The following is a 16,721-nucleotide window of genomic DNA, read 5'->3' on the forward strand; positions in this document are numbered from 1 at the left end:
CCCGTGTCCCCTGCATCGGCAGGCAGACTCTCAACCACTGCACCGCCAGGGAAACCCAGTGCAGTCCTTTTTTTAAAAAAAAAAAATTATTTATTTATTTGGCTGTGCTGGGTCTTAGTTGCAGCACATGGGATCTTCGTGCGGCATGTGGGATCTTTTATTTGCGGCATGCAGGATCTTTAGTTGCGGCCTGCAAACTCTTAGTAGTGACATGTGGGATCTAGTTCCCTGACCAGGGATCGAACCCAGGCCCCCTCCATTGTGAGCTCAGTGTCTTAGCCACTGGACCACCAGGGAAGTCCCCAGTACTGTCCTTTCTTTTTGAACTTGCAGTCTAGCTGGGCTATGGGCCAAACACAGAATAAAAGGCCAACAGAACATATGGAAATTAAATATTAGTTGTGACCTAGACTTTCAGGGAGTTAAAAAGGCTAACAGGAAGAAACAAAAATTAAATTGAGGCATTTAAGTAGGAGAGGCACATAGCTTTTGGAGGAGTTTTATCTTTAGTTAGAAGATTAAACTAGGTGAACTCTAAGGTTTCTCCCACCTCTGAAATTCTTTAGTTCAGTGACTTGATACAGAATATTCTTTGTCTTTATATGGCCACATAATAGTATATTAAAGTTTCATGCATTGTGGGCTTAATCAGCTAGATTACTTTGGGCTCCTCTAAGTGATGCTCTCTAGGTTTATAACTGCCACCAACAAAAACTTCCAAGGTTGGGGATGGAGAGAGGAGTGAGGAAAGTGCCTATGCCTTTTAAGGAATAGAGCATTGTCCTAATACTTGTTCTTATTACCTTTCCTCTATGGTTAAACCCCAAATATTCACATTCAGTCAGCTAGTTAGAGAACAAGAAACTTCAGTTGTTTGGAGAGTTTGGTATAGAATACAGAGAGGCCAGCACATCACAGTACACATTACCAGTTGGCTTAGGTGTAACTCTGCATAAGAAACCTTTTAATTTTTTCTTAGATTTCACCCTGTTTTATTTTTTGACCCACTAGTATTCTTATTCACAAAAAATCCTTGGGAAATGAGATTTTAATCAATTCTCTAGGCACAACCTTTGGGGTCACTAGTTAGCTCACTAGTACTGTGGTTCGTCTTTCCTTCCTGGGTGTAATGCTCAGAAGATACTACTTTTCCTTAATTGATAGCCTTATTTAACCTCTCAAAGCTTATTTTAGAAGCTTCTTTTACTCTTCTCAACTAATGTATTCATTTTGATTCTTCTTTTCTTACTTTTTGTTTTTTTCCTCTCATTATTCTTTCTTCCCCCTGGCTGTGGTAGCACCAACCTGTCTCTCCTCATGTGGCTTTGTTTCTTTTAACTTTTCCCTCTGCTATGTTGTTAGATTTTTAAATCATCCCTTTTATACTCTGCCTTCTTTTTTTTTTTTTAAAGCTCTGAGACCTTAAACAAATTATCATCTTGTAGCTTCATTTCCTTCCTCTGTTAAATAAAAGGGTTGGATTAAATGATTTCTAAGTTCCAGCAATCAGTCACAGCAGCTCTTTAACTATTGTATACCCATGACAGAGCTTGATAGTCTCTGGAAAGCGTAGTTGAAGAAATGATGGCAGTCCTCAGATACTTGACTATTATGTGGAAGAAAGTGTAAAATTATTCTGTGTGGTTCCAATAAGCAGGCTAGGTTCATTTTGGGGGGTAGGGGCTGGTGGTGACTTCAGATGGGAGGTAGAATCTGGTTCAGTTGAAGGAATAGATTTTGGGAAAAAATAGATTATTGAAATATTTGAATTCCTCCCCCCTCCCTGCCACTGTCTCTTTTATGATGCTTTGCCCCTCACTTAGCAGCTGTGTTTTCCTGAATTCTGTCCTCTTGTTCTTCAAGGCAGTGAGACTGTTATGTTTTAGTCCTGTATGTCACAGACTGGTTTTGTCCTCAGACTAAAATCTATAAAAATGGGAAACATGGTGCCATTTCTTCCAAGTATTGACTCCCTTCTGGTATCTTCCTGCTTTTGGTTGTTCTCCAGCATTTTCAGATAGCTGTTTTTCTATATTGTCCAGTTTATAGTGGTTATCTGAGGGAGGATGGTTCTAATAGGAACTACTTGGCCATACTGAAACTGGAAAACTCTAAGATTCCTTCCTTGTTGCTAGGTCAGGTGTTATTTTTTGCTCCCATTAGTTGGATAACACTATAATCAAATGGCTGTATAGGGCAAATTAGATTCTTTTATTTAAATGACTTTATCTCCTGCGTTTTCAGCATGACAAGAGTTCTACAGAAGAAGAGATGGAAGTAGAAAAGATAAAACATAAACTCCAGGAGAAGGAGGAACTAATTAGCAGTTTGCAAGCCCAGCTTAGCCAGGCACAGGCAGAGCAAGCTACACAGGTAGGGGTGTAAGTCACCTCATAATCATTAAGTTAACAAATCACTAAAGCCCAATGGATTATTATATGACTAATAACATTAGTTCTATAATATTTGTCTATGAATCTATCAATTTCCTTCCTTCCTTCTTCCTTTTCCTTCTCTTTCCTCCCTTCCTTCCTTCCCCACTAAGTCTAGTAATTTTACTAGACTGTGCATTGGTGTTTGTCATCCATGGTTGATATTTGTAGATACCCAGTATGCTTTTTCAGTATTTGGTTTTGCACATTTTTATTTCAGAAGAGTTTTCTTGAATTATATAGCTGTAATATTTAGTCTGTTTTCTTCTTTGGGGACTTCTATTATCCATATGTTCTATCTTTGATTATCTTCCATTTTGTCACTTTTGGTTCCTTTTTACCTCTTCATTTTCAAAAGTTTCTTCCTTTTTTTTCATATTTTATTTAAGGCATTCTATTTTATGTTTATTTACTTTTGTGTTCCTTCTTGTTTTGTGTTCTTTTCTGAAATGAATTTTCAGAAGTCATTTTGATTCAGAAGAATCAAAGTTTTCATGAATTCTGTCACCTCATTTCTGAGTTTTTCTAATTCTCATTTTTTAATTTTATTCTTTCATGTCTTGTATAATTTAATTTTTTAACACCTGTTGAAATAAATTGCAATTTTGATTTTTTTTAAATTAATTAATTACTTTTTTTGGAGTATAGTTGCTTTACAATGTAGTGTTAGTTTCTACAGCAAAGTGAATAAGCTATATGTATACTTATATCCCCTTTCTTTTGGATTTCCTTCCCATTTAGGTCACCACAGAGCACTGAGTAGAGTTCCCTATGCTATACAGTTGGTTCTCATTAGTTATCTATTTTATACATAGTAGTGTATATATGTTAATCCCAATCTCACAATCCATCCTGTCCCCACTTCCCCCTTTGGTATCCATACTCGATTTGTTTTTTGAGCATGCCTATGGTATGCTTTTCTCACCTGCTCCTTAGTTTTCTTTTTTTTAATAATAACTTTGGATGGGATTTGACCTTGATCATTTTATGTTTCTTATTTTTGTGTGAAATTAATTTTCCTAAACTTTTAGAAGGAGGCTTGATTCAGGAAAACTTTTTTTATTTAACAGACTTTTTTCTTTTGTTGTTTTTGTGTTGTGTTCAAAGATAAGGCAGGTGGATTTCTGAGATTTCCTGGCTTTCTTCTTCCTGCCCTTCACTCTGGTCCATACCAAACTGGCTCAGTAGTAATATAATGTGGGTCATGTGTATAATTTTAAATTTTTTAGCAGCTACATTACAAAAAGTAAAGAAGAAACAGGTAAACTTAATTTTAACAATATATTTCATTGAGTTCAATTTATTAAAAATATACTTTTAACATTAATATAAAATTATTTTTGTGTAAATTTATAATCTTTTTTCTGCACTAAGTCTGAAATTTGGTGTGTATTTTATATTATATATCAATTTGGATGCTAAGTTTTCATTGGAAATACTTCATCTGTGTTTAGATTTCATAAAATTTCCAGCTGAGAAAATAGATTCATATACTCAAGTTGTTCCATACATATATAGAAACTTTCTAATAACTGAACTGAGTGCTGAAACGTCATTTTCCTTTAATATTTGCATCCACGTTTAGAAACTGGTTAATTATTTAGAATTGTTAATTTGACTTTGAAAAACATATCAGCTTTAAAGCTACATCTGTGAGAAATGAAAGCACATGTCCACATAAAGACTTGTATATGCATGTTCATAGCAGCTTTACTTGTGAAACCAAAAACTAGAAATAACGTGTCTATCAACAGGGGAATATTTAAACACACAATGGAATACTACTTAGAAATAAAAAGGAATGAACTATGCATCGGTAGTACACCTTTATTTTAAACTTAAAAGTGTGTCTATACTTATTTTTGAACTAGAAAAATAATTCAATAAAAATAAGTATTTATATTTTAATTATCAATTATGATTTACATAGGTATCAACTGTTATTCATGCTCTCTGCATAAAATATTCTAATAAACACATCACATAGGTGTGTAGGAAAAAAATTATTTAAATGGAATCAATCCATTGCCACTGGCTAGATAGCTGGTATGTTTATTGTTAACACTAGGAGCAACATGCACACTTATTACTTGCACAACAATTCAGCAGTATATTATGTGATGCAACAAGTAAAGTGAAATATAATCATACCAAAACACAATTATAGTTAATGGAAAAATAATTTATACTTAAGTTAATTAAAATTAAATAATATTAATAATTAAATTTCTCATTTACATTAAGCATATTTCAAGCCCTTGATAGCCACATGAATTGATATATGAATATATCATAGTTGATAATGAATACTATAGCACGTGTATAGCCCTTTGTCTTCTATTTCTGTTATCCCTATTCTGTTTAATTTCTATTTCACACCTAGAAGTCTTTTCTTGGTGCAGTCGTTGTCTTGGAAGGCAGCCCTGATGAGTTAGTTTTGAGACTTCAGCTGGGCCAGATTGTTCTAGCACTTCTGTCCTTTTTTCTGTGGAGCCCTTGCATTCAGCCAGTATTGGAGAATGGGAAAGCCCTGCCAATTTAAGCTGTTGTTCTAAGATTGGCCAACTGTGCTTTCCAATAAGAATTTACTGGCTATTTGGAGGTTTTCCTGTTCTCAAGGCCATCAGATGTTGCTCTGTCGCTGCCTTCTTCCTATTGTACAGACTCTAATACCAGAGTCTTTTGGTGGCTTGTCTCTACCTACTTGTATTTTGGGGTTTGTGGTACTACCTTCCTAATTTATTGTAAATATTGTCCATGGGTTTTTGATTTTATTATCTAGTTGTACTGTCTGGTTCTATGTGAGGATTCAGAGAACAGCTGCTGCTATTGTTTCTGTTTTCCTCTGACAAATAATTTGGATAATTTAAAAAAAAAACCCCACAGTACATCAATTCCCTTCAATGTTAAGCAGAAATTAGAAGGATATTGGTAGGTATTTAGGGCAAATGAGAAAGGGAGGTCCAAGAATTAAGAGTGCCAATTCTTTTGCTTAAATATTTTTTTCTTCTATGTCTTCAGTTTGCTAAGAGTTCAACAGAGATGGAAGAATTTTTAATGATGAAGAAACAGCTCCAAGAGAAGGAGGAACTCATTAGCACTTTGCAAACCCAGCTCAGCCAGACACAGGCAGAGCAAGCTGCTCAGGTAGGGTGGAAGGTACCTCAGAATCATTAGAATAAAGAATCATGAAAGTTTAAGATTATTACATGACAAGTCAATTCAGACAGTCTATTTTTAAAACTTTAGTAGATGAAAGTATAGTAGCTAGAATATTAAAGTAGAAATTAGAAGGGTGTGATAGTAGAAGAAATTAGAAGTGTTATTTACCTTGATGAATACACCATAGCTTAATTTATGGCTGTTTCTTAGTTCTACAGGCCCAGAAACTTGGTTTTAATAGCACACAGAGATTCTGTCTTTTAGGAAGGAATGAGCTTATGCTAAGTTCAAAAGAGACTGTTAGATAAACCAAAAGAAATACAAGTGATTAGGTCCATTATTTCTTTATAGTAAAATCTTAATGATAAGTTAAGTTATAGTCAGAACATTACTTAGTGATTATGTAATGAGAAAGTGGTATAGGTTATGTGATTCAATGTTAAAAGGCACCAGTATGTGACTTTCTTCTTCATAGTTATTTCTGCTACCAGGACCAGACTGTTTGGACTGGCATCCTCAACTCTTTATCTCTATTTTTCTAAATTTCCAGTTTGACCACCCACTCATATTTTTCCTTTGGGAATGCTTTTGACTTAAGAAACATTTTTTTTTCTCTTTTCCCTCAAGTGCCTTTGTATAATAGCTAATCTTATCCATTGGGTGTTTTGTGTTTACTTTATTGATAACTTGTAGTATTAGTGGTGCTCTCTGTCTGTGGATGACCCACTGCTGTGTATACATTTAAAACTGGATATCCTAAAATCCTTAGTTTTACCTATTAGCTTTTATTGTGTCCTTTTTTGTACACTTTATACAATGTAGGATGGAGAAATACAAAATATTTTTACCGAGTGGCTTAAAACATGGCAAGCCAAGATACACACACACACACACACACACACACACACACACACTATGATGGATCCGTTAATACATTTATGTGAATTAACAAATTCATCACAATACAAGCCATTCAGAATGTGCATCGCAAACAACAATACAAACTGAAAGTATTTTGAGAGGTCAAAGGGGTTACTTGCATGTGACAACCAAGGAAGGTTACATGGAAAACTCAGGATTTAGATAAAACTATGATGGATAGATAATATAGTTTCAACAAGGTGGGGAAAGGTATTCCAATTGTGGGGAATGCTGTAAGCAAAGTCTCAGGAAAAAGAATATGGTACATTTATGGGAAAGGATGTGTAGATGTGTTTGGCTCATGAAGGACTCCAATGCGTATACATTTGAAACATAGGATTTCAAATTCATAGTGATTTCAGAATTCAGATAATCAAAGATTTATGAAGATTTTTTTTCTCCTACCTCGAAGGAGAGCCAAGGTTGGTTCAAGGTGTCACAAATTGAAAAATCAACAGTAGTTGAAGGACCTGTGCAAAATGGACACACGAAGAGCTGTTTGGCATGCTTAACCACAGATCTTAAGGAAATGAATAAGCAGGTGTGCATGCGTGCACACACACACACACACACACGCATGCACACAACCTATGAACAAAACAAAAACACTGCTACTGAGCAATTCACAACCAGTCAATTTATTTCCATTTCATTTTGTTAAGAGCCAGTTACAAATGAGGGTGATCTAGAAGCCTGAAAGTAATGACAGTTGAAAATAGCTGTCTGGGGAGGTGGTGTGGATTTGGATGGAAATATACCGAGTTCTTTGGTAGAAGCAATTCTTTGAAAATGAGATCTGAAAGAAAGATTTGTGTTTCCAGTTGTAGAGAATCTTGAGTAAAAGATGCATTAGTTTGAAGTTTATATTTATAAACTGAAAGTTTTTGAGCGTGAGTGTGATATTCAAAGAATTGTCTAGGGCTTAACAGGAATCTAACTTTGTATCTTTAATATTCTAATCTCCTTAGATCTTTTAAAAATATACCTCTTGTATATTTAAACACTTCTATTAACCATGCAAATACAGTTTTTATTCAAAATTTATGTTTAGGCTGACTTCTGAATTTGATGGTAGGCTTTCTCTCTCATTCCGAAGTTAGCATCAAAGCCTATCTCTCTTCCAAAATTCTCATCCTTGGCATTCAAAATTTAATCTGAAAACCTTATTGTCTATCAATTCTCAGTGTCTGTGTTTGGAGAATAGTCTGTGAGTTTTGTTTGTGTGATATTCTGGGAGTGTAACTTGTATAGTTTCTCTGGTGTGTGTCTTCAGTTGAGTTCCATGCAGCAGGTGGTCCGAGAGAAAGATGCCCGCTTTGAGACACAAGTTCGTCTTCATGAAGATGAGCTTCTTCAGTTAGTAACCCAGGCAGATGTGGAAACAGAGATGCAACAGGTGTGTTGCTAAAACCTAGTAGAATGATTGTAGTTTCGGTTAACATTTAATTAAGTTATCACAGCCACTTTTCCACCCTTACCCACTGCTCTTCACTTGGTCTGGGTTTGCTCATTAATTGCCTTCTTTTCGGTGTTCTTCTCTTCTGTTGCATATTGCTTATTTATTTTCCCTTACCTTGCCTCTTACCCCTCTAATCAGGATGTCACTACTCAAAAGCTGAGTTTAATTGGCAAATGTATGTGGTAGTCAGAAATTGGTTTCTCTTCAGTTTGCTGATTGTAGCTACCTTTGTGCATTGAAAACCTGATCCAAAGCTTCAAAAACAATGAAGTCAGTTTTACACTTTAGAAAATTTAAAGATAAAAAGCAGTGATTTTGAAGCCATAAGGTCTTCTATTAACTCATTCATTATTTTTAATTCATTGAGTAATTTTTGAAAATTGGCTTCATTGTTTTTAAGTTTATCATCGACTAACTCAAAAGTATCTGTTTCTGTTTAGTATGTAGTACAGTGTGGTACCCCTCCAGTGGTATTTCATAGCTGATTCATTTAACTGTTTTTGAGTGAAAACTTCTTCCAAATTCTAGGCAATCCTTCAGAATATACCACTAAATAAAGTTAATTTATATAGCACTTTTTAAAGGAGTATATTAATATGTACCTGTATAATTGACTTATTCATTCAACAAATGTTTATCAAGTGACTGTCCCATGCATGAAACTAGAAGAGAAATGGTTCTTGCCTATAGAGAATATTCTCTTTGGTGAGTGGGATATACGTGTACCTATGTTATTTAGGTACAGAACGTGACTATATAATTTTAAAAGTGGATATGTGTAATAAATATCTAATTATTAAAAAGATTCCCTAATTCAGGGACTTCCTTGTGTCAGTTTGGTTGTTGTTGGTGCTCTGAAGAAGACATTTTTGGAGATTCTTTGTTGCTGCTGAATGGGAAGCATGGCATGCTGGTGTCCAGCCCTTTAACCTGTCATCCTCAACATCTAAAAATCTTAAGTACACAAGTCTACCTGACATTTTGAAAGGTAAGCAGATAATGATGCTCATGTGTTAGCACATTATGTCTAAACGTTTTCTTCTCAGAAATTGAGGGTGCTGCAGAGGAAGCTTGAGGAGCATGAAGAAGCCTTGTTGGGCCGTGCTCAGGTTGTGGACCTGCTGCAACAGGAGCTGACTGCTGCCGAACAGAGAAACCAGGTACTGCCTTGTGATCTCTACTACCTGTCTTGGGAGTATTCATTTCCACTTTAGTTTGCCAGGCAGCAGGTATAAAATCCTGTTAAAAGCCTTCAGAGAATTGATGCCATTTATTCATTCTTTCAACAAGTTCCCTGTGCTTAAGTGGTGGTGATACTGTGATGAGCAAAATATATACAGTTCCTTCCCTTATGAGGCTTACATTTCACATCTTTTATTGTTGCTCTTTTCCTTTGTGATTTTAGGTCTAGGGTCCTAGTTTCTTTAGAATGTCATATTTTCCTCTAAGGAGTTTCTTTTCTGTCAGTTTACCCCTTCTCTGTCTTCAATGGTTCTTGTGCTTTATGTACTGTCCCTTCTTTGTTTGTTTTGTTGTTTAACTTTATGTTGGTTTGAAATAATCCTACCATGCAATATTCCCTTAAATTTAAAGGTGATTAAGGATGCTGATGTTCTAAAATCTTAAATTCAGGTATCCTATTCCCTGACTGTAGCCCATCCTGTCATTCCCTTTCTTAGGCTGTCCTGACTTTCATTCTCATTAAGATTCCTTGATCCTTTCATGTGTTGCTCTGGTATGTTGGTTCTTTCTTGGCCTCGCTCCTTTCCTTATCTGGTATAGATCTGCGACTGACCATTTGGACTACTCCTTTACCAGCCCTTGGATTCCCTGTGTCCCTGCCCCTTCACATCCAGGGAACCAAATCCTAATGTGGAATCAGTACTATGGTCTACATTCTCTGCTTGTTCATCTGGGTCCTGCATGCTGCTGGAGAAAGTCATATCCTTTCTTAATTTTCAACTCTCCTTGAGAACGACTGTCTTTCTTGCATAGAAACATGTTCCCATATCTTCAGTTCTAACAGAACCCATACCCTGACCCTGAGTCCCCTTTCTGGCTGTCATTGAATAGTCAGGTTCAAATCCCAGTTGTGCTACTTACTAGATAGGTACTGTGGAGATAGTTACATATGTGTGACTTTATGGTAAGTTTCCCTTCTCTGCTCCTTTTAGTACCTTATAAGTATCTCTCTCATGGCCTCTAATATTTTGTATTATAATGATCTGTTTAAGTGTGACTCTCTCACTAAACTCTGAGTTCCTTGAGGGCAGGGAGTGGATCCATTTATTCAGTATTTATTGAGTACCACGTACCCAGTATGCCATATATTATGCTAGATGCTGGAGAACAGTGATGATAAAACAGACACAGTCCCTTTCCTTATTGAACTAATTTTGTATTGGGAGACACATAAGTGAAAAGCTAATGACACAAATAAATATATATATGAATAGAAACTGTCAAAAGTATCAAGAAGCAAAAACAGAGGGTCTTATGGAATTGTAGGTTTGGTCCTGAGTGTCTAGGCCTGGGCTTCACCTAGAAGAGCCTCTTCACTATGCTTATTGAAATGAAAGAATGAATTTATTGTTCATGAGGCTTTGTCTTTTTTTCTTAGATTTTCTCCCAGCAGTTACAGCAGATAGAAGCTGAGCAGAGTACTTTAAGGAACACTATAGAAACAGAAAGACAGGAGTCCAAGATTCTGATGGAAAAGATGGAACTTGAAGTGGCAGAGAGAAAGCTATCTTTCCATAACCTGCAGGAAGAAATGCATCATCTTCTAGAACAGCTTGAACAGTCAGGTCAAGCCCAGGCTGAACTGCAGTCCCGGTACAGTGCTTTGGAGCAGAAGCACAAAACAGAAATGGCAGAGAAGACCTCTCACATTTTGAGTCTTCAAAAGACTGAACAAGAGCTGCAGTCTGCCTGTGATGCCCTAAAGGATCAAAATTCAAAGCTTCTCCAAGATAAGAGTGAACAGGCAGCTCATTCAGCTCAGGTCATTCAGCAGCTGGAAGGTCAGTATTTGATTTCGTTTGAAGCCCATTTGTCTAGCCCATTTGTCTAGCATCCCTGTAAAATTTCAGGGATCTCTTAGTGACATCATTTGCTTAAACCAATTGAATGAATAGAATGATTAAGAAAGGTGTCTCTTCTGAACTCTTCGTTGCATTTCTCCCATCTCTGACTGAAGTTATAATCTGGCTTAATAAAATTATTATTATAGTACTAAAAACTATTGATAGTAATGTGTCAGACATTAAAAAGAACCCTATGTGAAACATAACTGTGGTCTGAAGGGTTCACTGACTGAAATGAGTAGGATTTGAATTAATTTGTGGAAAGCTCAGGCCAGATCTAGCTGCAAAGGTAGGGAGACTGAGTTGCGTGGAGTCATCTTTACTTCTAAAGATGGATCTGAATGCTTTTCTTATAGGTGAAAATTTCTTTTTAAAGAAAACTTCTTAAAAAATGTGTTATTATTAAAGTAATACATGCCTCTGATTTAGTTTAATTCTAAAAGATTGGCATACAGGAAAGATTTTAGAAAGCATTAAATTGAAGATCTGTATTGAAGAGAGCTGAACATTAACCAGAAAGCCTTAAGGGACATTACATGGGAACAGTGTGTTACATGAGCATGATGTTCTCTTAATTGAACCATGTTCATGTTTAAAACATCTCAGTAGGATTTATAATGCTTACGTGGAGAGTGAAGAAAATAAAATTAAAAAACGCTAAGGGCATTTTCAAGGGGGCAAGGAAAAATGACTTAAAAAAAAATACCTAGACCTGTTTTATTTTACCTTTGAAGGAGGTTTACTGAGATGTCCTTTGGTCCTTGAGAGCATTTAAACAATTTATAAAAATGATGGTATTGGCATCGTAATTTTAATTAAGATAACGGAACTAGAATAAACAGCATATGGTGTATACCTAGAAGTTAACTCACTAAGTTTCAGGCTTGAGGCAAAGATCATTTCAATTTTATTTTCTTTTCCTTAGATCAACTCCAGGAAAAATCCGAAGAAATCAACCAATTTCTAAATAAGGCAACGTTGCTAAAACATGAAATAGCATCTCAGACTTCTTTGCCAGATGTTTCTAACGAGGGCACACAGGTAATTAAATGTGTACTTCTTATGAATATGATCTATTTGTCTTTGCTGTATCTATACTTGGGTGTTCTAATTGAATATATTCCAGAAAGCAGTATAAGCCTTCTCTCTTTTCTGCCTGATACAATGCTTTTTTGGAGCCAATTCTATTTGAAAGGAATCATGAAAGACAGTAGTGTCCCAACAATGAATAATGAGAAAAAAGTAGACAATGAGCAGCATAACCTCAAGAGCCTTTCTAACCTCTACAGCCTTTCTGTATTGGAGATGAGTCATTAATTTTAATCTTATAATTAGCTTTCCCAGTTGAGAAATCAATTTTGTTTTTGGTAGACTGAGATTTGATCAGGTTTAAAGTATACAATTCAGTCTAACCAAACTTAAAAGTCTATTGTAGAAATCATAATGCCCACATTAATCAGTTAACAGTAAAAAGTTTAATTTCCTGTTGATTGGCCAGTATATTCTCTCTGCCTTCTATAAAAGTCTCCGGGGAGCTAGATTTTAATCACCAGAAGGCTGCTTATTGAGCTTGAATATCAGAACAAGGAGAGTTAGTTTGATGATCGTAATTAACTAGTGTCAAGCTGGGATAACTGGATTAATTCATCTCCATTATAAGATTATACCTTTCCAAACTGACAGATATATTGGTCAGCAGAGTCCCATAGTTCCTGGGCAGTACTGTGCACTGATAAAAATTTTTGCTTCCTGGTTTTTAGCATCTAGGCTTTCCAATCTCTTCTATTCTTCCATTCTCAACTTCTTCCTCCAGTGTTTTGTTAAGACATTTTTCAGCAACTCTAAAAAATTCAGATTCCATATATATGTTTCAGCATACAGAATTTTTCTCTTTCTGACTTACTTCATTCTGTATGACAGACTCTAGGGCCATCCACCTCACTACAAATAACTCAATTTTGTTTCTTTTTATGGCTGAATAATATTCCATTGTATATATGTGCCACATCTTCTTTATCCATTCATCTGTCAGTGGGCACTTAGGTTGCTTCCATGTCCTGGCTCTTGTAAATAGAGCTGCAATGAACATTGTGGTATATGACTTTTTGAATTATGGTTTTCTCAGGGTATATGCACAGTAGTGGGATTGCTGGGTTGTATGGTAGTTCTATTTTTAGTTTTTTAAGGAACCTCCATACTGTTCTCCATAGTAGCTGTATCAATTTACATTCCCACCAGCAGTGCAAGAGGGTTCCCTTTTCTCCACACCCTCTCCAGCATTTATTGTTTGTAGATTTTTTTGATGATGGCCATTCTGACCAGTGTGAGGTGATACCTCATTGTAGTTTTGATTTGCATTTCTCTAATGATCAGTGATGTTGAGCATCCTTTCATGTGTTTGTTGGCGATCTGTATATCTTCTTTGGAGAAATGTCTATTTAGGTCTTCTGCCCATTTTTGGATTGGGTTGTTTCTTTTTTTGATATTGAGCTGCATGAGCTGCTTGTAAAATTTGGAGATTAATCCTTTGTCAGTTGCTTCATTTGCAAATATTTTCTCCCATTCTGAGGGTTGTCTTTTCATCTTGTTTGTGGTCCTTTGCTGTGCTTTTAAGTTTCATTAGGTCCCATTTGTTTATTTTTGTTTTTATTTCCATTTCTCTAGGAGGTGGGTCAAAAAAGATCTTGCTGTGATTTATGTCATAAGTGTTGGACCTATGTTTTCCTCTAAGAGTTTTATAGTGTCTGGCCTTACATTTATGTGTTTAATCCATTTTGAGTTTATTTTTGTGTATGGTGTTAGGGAGTGTTCTAATTTCATTCTTTTACATGCAGCTGCCCAGTTTTCCCAGCACCACTTATTGAAGAGGCTGTCTTTTCTCCGTTGTATATTCTTGCCTCCTTTATCAAAAATTAGGTGACCATATGTGCATGGGTTTATCTCTAGGCTTTCTGTCTTGTTCCATTGATCTATATTTCTGTTTTTGTGCCAGGACCATACTGTCTTGATTACTGTAGCTTTGTAGTATAGTCTGAAGTCCGGGAGCCTGACTCCTCCAGCTCCTAAAAAAAAAAAATGGTTCTGAAGAATGTAGGGGCAGGACAGGAAGAGAATGGACTTGAGGACATGGGAAGGGGGAAGGGTAAGCTGGGAAGAAGTGAGAGAGTGGCATGGACATATATACACTACCAAATGTAAAATAGATAGCTAGTGGGAAGCAGGCTCATAGCACAGGGAGATCATCTCGGTGCTTTGTGACCACCTAGAGGGGTGGGATGGGGAGGATTGCGGGGAGACGCAAGAGGGAGGAGATACGGGCATAAATGTATATGTATAGTTGATTCACTTTGTTAAAAAGCAGAAACTAGCACACTATTGTAAAGCAATTATACTCCAATAAAGATGTTAAAAAAAACAAAAAATAAAAATAAAAACAAAAATTCAAAGAATTTTGTAGTGAACACCTGCATACTCACCATTTAGATTCTATTAATATTTACTGTATTTACTTTATCATATATCTATCCATTTATCCATCTACCAATTCATCTTAATTTTTTGTACATTTCACAGTAAGTTGTAGACATCAGTACATTTTTCTCTAAATATTTCGGCATGCATATCATTGACTAGATTTTAATATTTGTTTATAGTTCTTTTTCTTTTGAAGTGAGATTTACAAAACATGAAATGTACAGGTATTAAGTGTACCATTCATTGAGTGTTGTCAAATGCGTTACCCATATCCCTATCAAGATATATCACCCTACAAAGTACCCTTTTGCATTCAACCGCATTCCTCCCCTCCAGAGATGAACCAATGTTCTATATTTTCACCGTAGATTAATTTTGCATGTTTTATATCATTTAAATGTAATCATACATTTGTGTTATTTTGTAGAAAACTCCTTTCACTCAGCATATTTTGAGATTCATTTATATTATCGTATGTATCATAATTTATTCTTTTATATTGCTGAGAAGTATTCCATTTTATGAATATACTGTATTTTCCTTTTGCATGACTGTGCTATAATTTCCTTTTGATGGATAACTGGTCTTTTTATGCTTTGGGTATTACGAATTAAGCTGCTATGGACATTCTTGTACAAGTATTTGTGTGGACATATGTTTTCATTTGTCTTCATTAAATGCTAGTTGAGGAATTTCTGGGCCATAGAGTAAGAATATATTTAGCTTTATAGGGAAATGCCGGATCTTGTTCCAAAGTGATTATACTGTTTATACTCTCACCTAAAATATATGAGAGTTCTAGTTGCTCTGCATCTTCTCTAAGGTTTGGTATTATCAATTTTTAAAATTTTAGCCATTTTAATGGGTGTGTAGTGGTAGGTCAGTGTGGTTTCAATTTGCATCTCCCCTATGACAAATGATGTTGAACATGTTTACTTGAGATTCTTGGACATTTGTATATCTTCTTTTGGTGAAGTATCTGTTCATGTCATTTCCTCATTTTAAAAATTGAGTTTTTTGCCTATTTATCAAGTTGTAGTAATTCTTTATACATCCTGAATGCCAATTTATTATCAGGCATGTTTGGTAAATATTTTCTCCCATGCTGTGTCTTGCTTCTTTTTCTTTTTTAATTTTTTTAAATTGAAAATCACATATTGAATATTTTTTATTACAAGTAGAATTTCTTTTTTAATATTTATTTATTTATTTATTTGGTTCCACCGGGTCTTAGTTGCGGCAGGTGGGCTCCTTAGTTACAGCTCGTGGACTCCTTAGTTGCGGCTCACTGGCTCCTTAGTTGTGGCATGTGAACTCTTATTTGCAGCATTCATTTGGGATCTAGTTCCCTGACCAGGGATCGAACCTGGGCCCCCTGCATTGGGAGCGCGGAGTCTTATCCACTGCACCACAAGGGAAGTCCCCGTGGCTTGCTTCTTATCCATTTTCTTCATGATGTTCTTTAATTAGCAGACATTTAAAATTTTGATAAAGTCTATTATTTATCATATTTATCATTTTTTTTCTGGTTATAATTTTCTTTCTCCTGTGTGTGAAACCTTTGCTTAACCCCAAGTCATGAAGATATTCTCTTATGTTTTCTTCCACAAGCTATATAGTTTTAGCTTTCACAGTTAAGTCTCTGAACCTCAGTAAATTTTTGTGTGTGGTGTAAGATAAGGGTCAAGTTTTATTTTTTTCCCTATATGGATATCCAATTGTCTCTGCACCATTTCTTGAAAAGACTACTTTCCTCATTGGATTGCTTTGGTACCTATGTTGAAAACAAATGATTAATAGGTCTATTTATGAGCTTTCTAGTCTATGAGCTTTCTAGTCTAGTCTAGCCAATTCTTAGGCCTCTATCATATTTTGTTTCGGGCAAGGCTTTATTGGGGCAACAAGGGGAAGTGAGAACAAGTAACAGGTTCCCTTGCTGGCTGGATCCCTGAGGGGAGGCAAGCTTGTTCCTTATATGGGGTGAGGGTAGGGGTGTGTCCAGGGATCTTGCTGGAGGGGTGGCTTAGGTGGTTTGCCCACCCCTAAGGTGGTGTTGTGGCATATGCTCAGTACCCTGCTTTTGCTCCCAATACCCTGTTTTTGCTCCAAGGTCTTCAAAAGTGGCAGTTGGGTGTTTTTGGTCTCTTTTTATCTTTTGGGTCCCGAATTTGCCCCAACTGCACATGC

General features: G+C 35.9%; 1 protein-coding gene across 1 annotated transcript in view; it reads left to right on the top strand.

Moving 5' to 3' along the window:
- The window catches only part of GOLGB1 (golgin B1), a 52,341-nt gene that overhangs the window by 2,178 nt on the left and 33,442 nt on the right, over positions 1 to 16,721 (top strand). Inside the window, exons 4-9 of the mRNA XM_007450521.1 lie at positions 2,245 to 2,373; positions 5,463 to 5,579; positions 7,789 to 7,911; positions 9,021 to 9,134; positions 10,595 to 10,997; positions 11,986 to 12,101. Of these exons, the coding sequence (XP_007450583.1) occupies positions 2,245 to 2,373; positions 5,463 to 5,579; positions 7,789 to 7,911; positions 9,021 to 9,134; positions 10,595 to 10,997; positions 11,986 to 12,101 (1,002 nt within the window). The remainder of the gene's footprint in view (positions 1 to 2,244; positions 2,374 to 5,462; positions 5,580 to 7,788; positions 7,912 to 9,020; positions 9,135 to 10,594; positions 10,998 to 11,985; positions 12,102 to 16,721) is intronic.

This window comes from Lipotes vexillifer, unplaced genomic scaffold, assembly GCF_000442215.2.
Source record: "Lipotes vexillifer unplaced genomic scaffold, Lipotes_vexillifer_v1.1 scaffold1106, whole genome shotgun sequence".
In the NCBI taxonomy this organism is placed as follows: domain Eukaryota; kingdom Metazoa; phylum Chordata; class Mammalia; order Artiodactyla; family Lipotidae; genus Lipotes; species Lipotes vexillifer.